The 8432-nt window shown below is 47.5% G+C and overlaps 1 protein-coding gene across 2 annotated transcripts in view; it reads left to right on the forward strand.

Moving 5' to 3' along the window:
• Positions 1-7490, forward strand: part of MYOCD (myocardin) — a 91367-nt gene extending 83877 nt beyond the window's left edge. The window contains exons 11-14 of one of the 2 annotated variants that reach the window (XM_007455011.1): positions 240-383; positions 1635-1763; positions 4466-4523; positions 6858-7490. In XM_007455011.1, the coding sequence (XP_007455073.1) occupies positions 240-383; positions 1635-1763; positions 4466-4523; positions 6858-7432 (906 nt within the window). In that variant the 3' untranslated portion in view covers positions 7433-7490. The remainder of the gene's footprint in view (positions 1-239; positions 384-1634; positions 1764-4465; positions 4524-6857) is intronic. The other variant, XM_007455012.1, reaches the window with a different exon arrangement.
• Positions 7491-8432: the final 942 nt, after the last annotated feature.

Genomic DNA, 8432 nt, shown 5'->3' on the forward strand with positions numbered 1-8432 from the left:
AGCGTCGTGAAGACTTATCCTGGTTGGATGTGGAGACCCTACCATGTAGATGTGTGGAAACCATGGAAAGTTCGTGAACAGGGAATGATACGTCCAAAGCCAGATCTGAGACTTTGGTGATGGAATTCAGGGAGGTTTGGAAAGATGAGATACCAGGGCAGGGACTAGTTGTCTCCGCAAAGGTTACCCTCAGATATGCTGCTGGTGGCCCTTTAATGTGTCTTTCTTCCTTTCTGCAGAACTCAGGGGCACGTGAGGGCCATCCTTCAAGCTTCTCTCCCCAGCCTTCCGGCCTTCATCCCTCTTTCTCTGGAGCCCAGGCAGACAGCAGTCATGGTGCCGGGGGCAGCTCTTGTCCCCAAAGCCCAGGTGTACAGCAAAAGGTAGGCACCTGGGAAGAGGTTTAAACTGGGGTTTGGCTTTGCCTCTTCTCTCTCTGCGGCCCCTGTTCTCCAAATGTTGAGATTCAAAGGCAGAAAAAAGTGACATTTTGGATAGAAACAAGTCCACTTGAAAAGGACAGAAATGGATGTACGGATATAAGTGAGGGTATATTCCAAGGCACTGTTTCCAGGGTTCATCCCAGAAATCATGCCGACTAACATGGCCTTGGTATGTTTGCGAAACATCATGGCAAACAGACCCGGTTCAGTGAAGTTCAAGATTGGAGTCAGGGCTCCTGGGACAAAAATGTGGAGAAAGTAGTCGGTCCTCGGAAAGGACTGGAGAGATGCAGAAAGTTGTAGTCACGGTGCGAAAGGGAAGAGATGATACATGTCAGCAGGTGGGACAATCGGGGATATAAAAGATGCGGGACACAGGGAATTCAAGGAGCAGTGGGAAGGTGGTAAAAAGGAGACAAACGGGCTTCCCTGGTGGCGCAGTGCTTGAGAGTCCGCCTGCCGATGCGGGGAACGCGGGTTCGTGCCCCGGTCCGGGAGGATCCCGCGTGCCGCGGAGCGGCTGGGCCCGTGAGCCGTGGCCGCTGAGCCTGCGCGTCCGGAGCCTGTGCTTCGCGACGGGAGAGGCCACAACAGTGAGAGGGCCCGCGTACCGAAAAAATAAAAATAAAAATGAGACAAACGTGAGACGGCCATGATGCAAAAGTACTGCAGGCCCCAGGGCAGGGCATCCTGAGGGGACAGAGACCCTGAAAGGTCCCGGGCACTGCACGGAATGCACTCACAATCCCCAAGGCTGGCTCATGAAGAGATACCCTGGCAACACCTGCCTGCAACTGTCTGCATATACATCCACTTAGGAATGAAAGGGGGTGGGAGATAAATCACTCTGGAAATTCCTGGGTTGGTGGAGCTCTTCATGTCGGATTGGATGGACCCTTTGCTTTATTTTCTTTCTCATCTCGCTTTCTCTCAACAGACAGCGTGTACCTTAGAGGGGGGAAATGAATTTTCGAGGTTCCCATCCTGAGACGCCTCCAGCTTTGAGTCCAATAGTGATGTGTACCATTGTTAATATGTATCTGTGATATATATGTAACGTAAACTTAAGCCCCAGCTTTTGTTTTCCCTTAAGTCAATGTTTGCAGAATTTAGCCTGTAGTTTCTAAAACAGAAGCTGTACCATTTCCGACGCATGGATTGATTGTCTTTCTCTGCGTTTTACTCACCCAGATGGCTGGTTTACACTCTTCTGATAAGTCAGGGCCAAAGTTTTCACTTCCATCCCCAACTTTTTCTAAGTCAACTTCAGCGGTTTCAGAGATAAGCCAGCCTCCATCCTATGAAGATGCAGTAAAGCAGGTAAGCACATGATCTGGTCTTTACGGAAGAGTAGGCGGACTCAGTGGACGTGGTTTTACATGATGTGGCCTCACGCGTGGAGATTCTGTTGTTGAGCGTGTCTGTCACCTCCCTGCTGGAATGAGCAAAATGTCTAGATGCTCATTGTGGGGATGTGTTGTGTGTGTACAGATGCTGCCTGAGGCAGAGAGAGAAGAGGTTGGCTGGGCGCCCAGATGCCTGGGCTCGGTGCCAGCTGCCTCTCCCACTACTGTTGGGCAAGTATTCAACTTCTCTTATATAAAATGGGGACGATATCTACTGCATAAGGATTTCAGATGATGCAGCATTTATCACATTGTCCAGACGTGGGATAGGTACTCATATATACGAGAGTAATTGCTGGGCCAGTCGTTTCTAAGTTTCTTCCTAGCTTCAGAATTCAGTGATCCTAGTAAAATATGAATGGTGCAGAAGCTGGGTAATCATGGAGCTTTGTTGTAGCCTCCACTTCCATTTATGTTTGGAAATTTTTCAAATAATAAGTAAAAAAAACAAGAAAGAAAGAAAAAACCAGCAATGAGTGATCTTATATTTCAAATGGTCTGAATGTGGATAAAGTATCAGATGGCCCTCTGTGTGTGCTCAACCCAGGAAATACCATCTCCGTCAGTTGCTGCACCCTGGTATCCCACACGCACAGCAAAATCAGCCTGCAATTAGATTTCATTTAGATCAGAGAGTGTTTTAAATATCGGGAAATTTTATGCAAAACGTAGGCTTTCCCATTTCTGGAAAAAATCAGAGAACTGCCAACCCTGGAGGCACATCTCTGCCAGACCACCATTGCCTGAAACAAAGTATCGTCGCCTCCTTGGACCAGAACATGTGTTCTAGCCTCTACCCCTCTCTCTCTTGCTCTGTGTTTGGCTCATTTACATTACCTGCCAGACCTTGTAGGCATTTAATGCAAATGATTAGTTCTCTAAGCAGTGCTCTCACCCACGTTGATCATTGATGCCTGTGTTTATTGGGACCCGGCTCTCAGAGGAGTGAGATCAATGTATGCCTCTGTTCTCCCCATTCCTGTCCCCTGGTATCTGTAAACATCAGCGCATCCTTCTTGGTTGCAAAAGGAAAAAGAAGGCCAGGCAAAGTGGACTTCCATAAACGGACTCTGCTTCACAATTCAGATGAGCCAGAGGGGAAGGTGTAGTCCCTACAAATGTTGATAGGTTCCACAGGCTATTGCAATGAGGAAGCAGAGAAATGTGAACCACGTTCTTGGGTCACATCCTCAGCACCCACATGGGAGGCAGAGCCGAGTCACCTCATTTCTTGTTTTGTTTATTTGGGTTCTCTCTCTTTTCTTCTTAGTGAGTCTGGCCAGAGGTTTGTCAATTTTGTTTACCCTTCCAAAGAACCAGCCTTTGGTTTTATTGATTTTTTTCCTATTGTTCTTTAATTCTTCCTTCCTTCTGCTGACTTTAGGTTTTGTTTGTTCTTTTTCCAGTTCTTTTAGGTGGTAAGATGAGAATTTTCTTGTTTGTTTTGAGGAAGGCACGTATCACTATGAATTTCCCTCTAAGAACTGCTTTTGCGGCGTCCCGTAGATTTTGTACGGTTGTGTTTTCACTGTCATTTGTCCCTGGGTATTTTTAAATGTCCTCTTCGATTTCATCGTTGACCCACTGGTTTTTTAGTAACATGTAGTTTAGTCTCCATGTAAGCATTTTTTTTCTCATTTCTTTTTCTGTGGTTGATTTCTAGTTTCATGCCGTTGTGATCAGAAGAGATGCTTGAACTAACTTCTGTCCTCTTAAATTTGTTGAGGCTTGTTTTGTGTCCTATCCAAGTCAGTTCAAAGTGATAAAAATGGCCATACTATATATGTGTTAATGTGCCCATCTCCTGGGATGGAAACTTCTCAAACAACTGAATTCACTCTGAAGAACTCTGGGCTGGGGAGCATTCTGCCTCCTTTTCCCCGTCTCTTGTTGTAATAGATTGTTTTATTCAGTGGTTTTCCTGCCCAGAATTCATACTGAGCTTTAATCACACGTGGTACAAAAACCTTTAGTCAGTTATACCCATATTCATAGCCGCATTATTCACAAAGGCCAAAAGGTGGGAGCAAGCCAAGTTGGTTGAATGGATGAATGGATAAACCATTGATGGATGTATGGATAAAGCAAATACATATTCTGTACATGCAATGAATATTATTCAGCATTCACAAGGAAGGAGACTCTGACATATGATACATACAGCATGGATGCACCTTGAAGACATTATGCTAAGTGAAATAATCCAGCTGTAAAGGGAAAAATGCTGTATCAATCCACTTATCCGAGGTACTCAGAGTTGTCAAATTCAGAGGGACAGGAAATAGAACGGTGGGTACCAGGGGCTGGAGGAGGTTGCAATGGAGAGTTAGTGTTTAATGGGGACAGAGCTTCAGTTTTGCAAGATGAAAAAAGTTCTGGAGCTGGACAGTGGTGACGGTGGCACAACAATGTGAATGAACTTAATGCACTTGAACTGCACACTCTGAAATGGTTGAGATGGTAAATTTTATGTTGTGTGTATTTTACCACAATTTAAAAAAAACAAACCCTAGCCAAGCCTAGTTCAAAAGCCTGTTGTGCTGCTTCTAATGATTTCCTACAGAAGCGGTTGCCATTTCTTAACTTCTCTGTTCTCCTTTGGTTACTTTGCAATAGCAAATGACCCAGAGCCAGCAGATGGACGAACTCCTGGATGTCCTCATTGAAAGTGGAGGTAAGACATCGGGATGCCCTGCACCTGCATGTACTCTTGGGAGCAAACCTTAGGATCAAGGTCAGATGCTCATGGTAAGCTGGACCAAAAAGTCATCTCAGGGTTGAGTGTCACTTCCTCTCAGCCTCCTGTCCACATTTGAAGCAGAGATAATGTGAATAGAAGGCATAGATGATGATTCCTCACTGCCTTTGTGCCATTGTCCTCAGAAAGTTCTTCAGCAGTCATTTTAACAGTTTTCATCTTTCAGCTCAGTCCGTGTTTCCCTAAATGTTTTCTCCTGCTACACCATTTCTCCCTACTGTTCTAATCCCAATGTCCCCCTCTTCTTAATTATAAGAAGAAGAAAGCATATAAGGCAAGTTTTGTGCTACCTACTCAAAATGAAATTTAATTGGTAATCTCCCACTGATGGCCCATTCATGTTCACATGGCATTCAAGTAGAAAATGATCAGTGTGTTCTTTTTGCCTCCTTTTAAGTCATTCACTTATTTCTTTTTAAAAAATTACATAGCATGTGCCTAAAATTTGAAACCACCCAAATGAGTAGGATCATGTAAGGAGAACGTGTGCATAGAAAGAAAAGACTCCAGATCTGAGCCCTTAAGTAACACCATTTAAAGTTTCAGGGAGAAAAGTGGTCAGGCATCATACTAGGTTCAATACTGTACCAGGCAAAGTCTCCACCTTTAGGGGGTTTGCAGTCTGGTAGGGGAGATGGGGAAAAAGCAAGTAAACAGGCAATTCTTCCATTGTAACAAGAGGGAAAAAGGAAAAGATGGGCACAGGTGTATGTATCGTTGTAAGTTTCGTAATGGAAAGATGAGCGGGTTCCTATCAGACACCCTTATATTTTTAATAAAGTATGTTGGCAAGGTCTGCAAAGAGTCGGGGTGCAAGAGGGGAGCACGAGAGGTTCCAGGAAAGAAGAACAGTGATGAATTGATCACAAGTGAATTGAGTTTTCTGGAGAAACACAGTAGGATCCCTAGGCAGTGTTAAGTGCCACCCGTAGGCTTGACATCATGAAGTTAAAGAGAAACCGGGCAGCTTCACTGTGTAATTTTTCTCTTGAACGTCCAGCCGATCCAGGGCAGGCTCAGAGAAAACAGATGATAAGATTCATCCAGATGTGGGCTTTTGCCAAGGGAGTATGGTGATGGGAGAAAAGGACAAGGGGACTGAGGATATTTATGAGAGAGTAATTACAATGGTGGCTCAGGAGTATAGACGGGACAAGAAGTAAAAACCAGAAGGGGCTGATGGATGGTGATAAAATAGCAGAGTTGGTAGGTGGGGGTGACCCCAGCTGGCTGAGAAGTTGTTGTCGTGGGGTCCTTATGAGGGGAGCTAGAGGAATAGGAGGAGATGGACAGAGGGTTGGCAATATTGATCGAAATCGAGCTTTCAGGGGGATGCAGTGTTTGGGGACAACAAAGTCCAGGCTGTGTCCAGCAGAATGGGAATGGCGGAATCACCTGGGTCGGAGGGATGGAGTGTCAAGGAATGGAGAGGCCAGCTGGACAGCGGGTCACTTCTGGGGATGCTGCAGGCACAGAGGATGGCAAGAGTTGAAGTGGGAGGGAAACAATGAACCGGAAGTAGAGTTTTCAGTGGATGAAGAGGAGGGGCCAGGAGACTGGGGGGCGGGGGTGGGGGCAAGGAGAGCAGCATGACCCTCAAATCCACTGAGGAGGGCTTCCCTGGTGGCGCACTGGTTGGGAGTCCGCCTGCCGATGCAGGGGACGCGGGTCCGTGCCCCGGTCCGGGAGGATCCCACGTGCCGCGGAGCGGCTGGGCCCGTGAGCCGTGGCCGCTGAGCCCGCGCGTCCGGAGCCTGTGCTCCGCAACGGGAGAGGCCACAGCAGCGAGAGGCCCGCGTATCGCAAAAAAGAAAAGAAAAGAAAAGAAAAGAACCACTGAGGAGTTAATAAGAATGAGGGGGAGTGACCATCAGAACGTGGCGATGGGAAAGGACCTGATGACACATCTTCTGGCTCTGCAGCAAAGGAACCCCCAGTGAGGGTGTAACGGAGGATGCAGTGTCCTCAGGGGACAGCCAGGTGTCAGTGAAGAAGCAGGTAAAAGAACCTGCTTTGAGTATTCAGTAATCACAGAGTGGATTTTCCAGCAGGAGAGGGTTTGGGTAGAGACCCAAGGGAAGAACTGAGGATATACAGAGCAGTTTGGGGATCAGACTGGGTGATGAGCAGTGACCCGAGAAGCATGGCCATCTCCTGTGTCTACACGTAAGTCATTCATTCCAAAGATTCACGCACGTGTCATGCTCGATCGGAAGTGCTTGAACAATTCCCATTGTGTTTTACCAACAGAAATGCCAGCTGATGCCAGAGAGGATCATTCATGTCTGCAAAAAGTCCCAAAGATACCTGGGTCTTCTCGAAGCCCCACTGCTGCCCTCCCCCCCAAGCCCCCGGCTTCCTTTGAACCAGCCTCTGCAGGAGGCCAGCTCTCCTTCGATCACTACGGCGCCGACAGCAACGAGCACCTTGAAGTCTTATTAAATTCCCAGAGCCCCTTGGGGAAGGTGGGCGACGTCGCCCTTCTGAAAATCGGGAGCGAGGAACCCCCTTTCGATGGGATGATGGATGGACTCTCCGGGAAGGCTGCGGAAGACCTCTTCAGTGCGCACGAGATCCTGCCGGGCCCCCTCTCCCCCATGCACACTCAGTATTCACCCTCTTCCGTGGACAGCAGTGGGCTGCCCTTAAGCTTCACGGAATCTCCTTGGGAAAGTATGGAGTGGCTGGACATCACGCCCCCCAGCTCCACCCCGAGCTTCAGCTCCCTCTCCACCGGCGGCCCCAGCATCTTCAACATCGATTTCCTGGATGTCACGGATCTCAATTTGAATTCCCCCATGGACCTCCACTTACAGCAGTGGTAGATGCCTGATGCAGCGTGCTACGGAAGACCAGCAGGAACCCGGTGGGGGAAAGCACACAACCGTAAATACTTACATTATCCAAAAGAAGCAGGAGGGGGTTGGAGGAGTAGGGAAGGAGAAGCCGGAGAGAATTAAAAAGAAGCAATGGAGACTTCTGTGACAACGAACAAGAGCAAATAGGAGTCTTCTCTATACAGATAGATAATGTAATATTTACCAGCCTTCAGTGACGGTTCATGATCTCAGCAGTGCATTCAGAAATACGCTTTTTCAGACCAAGAATGCCAAAAAAAAATTCTTCCACTGCCTTTTCAAACACCAGTCTTTTTTCTAGCCTGTACTTTTTCTCAGGCATTGTTGGGGCATAATCTCACTTTGTAAGCTTTTCTCATGAATTTATTACACATGCTGTGGAAAGAAGATGTAAGCTCTCTAGGGAGCACAGGGAAGCCAGTCATCAGAGGTGATGGGGGACGTACCCATGGCGGAAGCTGCTTCCTGTCTCTCCGTCACCTGGCTTTCAAAATAGAAGTCAGGCCCGGTGTCAGGTTCTTAAGGCAAAACAGAGGGACAGGACCAATCCATTCCCAGGGGAATGAAATGAACTCAGCGTCCCTCAGCCACAAAGCTGCCCCGTTTCAGTGGCCCCAATTCTGACCCACGACCGACCCACCTTTGGCCTAAAGAATCCCACCTAGAATTTCCCTCCTTCCCAACCAGTAGCCGAATCATTCCCACTGTCTCCGTGGTGATAAGCATCGTGAAACTGGTGAGAACCCTAAAGCAAGAAGCAAAGCAAAACCTTCTGCCGTAGACAGTCCTCTAGCACAGCCCCCTTTAGTGTCGAAGACTAGAGAGGACCATGTAGGCAGACCAGAAGGACCTGTCTAGCCTCAGGAAGCCATATCAGAGATCATTCAGACAGGACTAGAGAACATCGTTTCACGTGTCATGGAAATAAATACCGTGGGTTACTACAACAGGACGATTATAGAGGTCA

Source organism: Lipotes vexillifer, unplaced genomic scaffold (assembly GCF_000442215.2).
Source record: "Lipotes vexillifer unplaced genomic scaffold, Lipotes_vexillifer_v1.1 scaffold1233, whole genome shotgun sequence".
In the NCBI taxonomy this organism is placed as follows: Eukaryota; Metazoa; Chordata; class Mammalia; order Artiodactyla; family Lipotidae; genus Lipotes; species Lipotes vexillifer.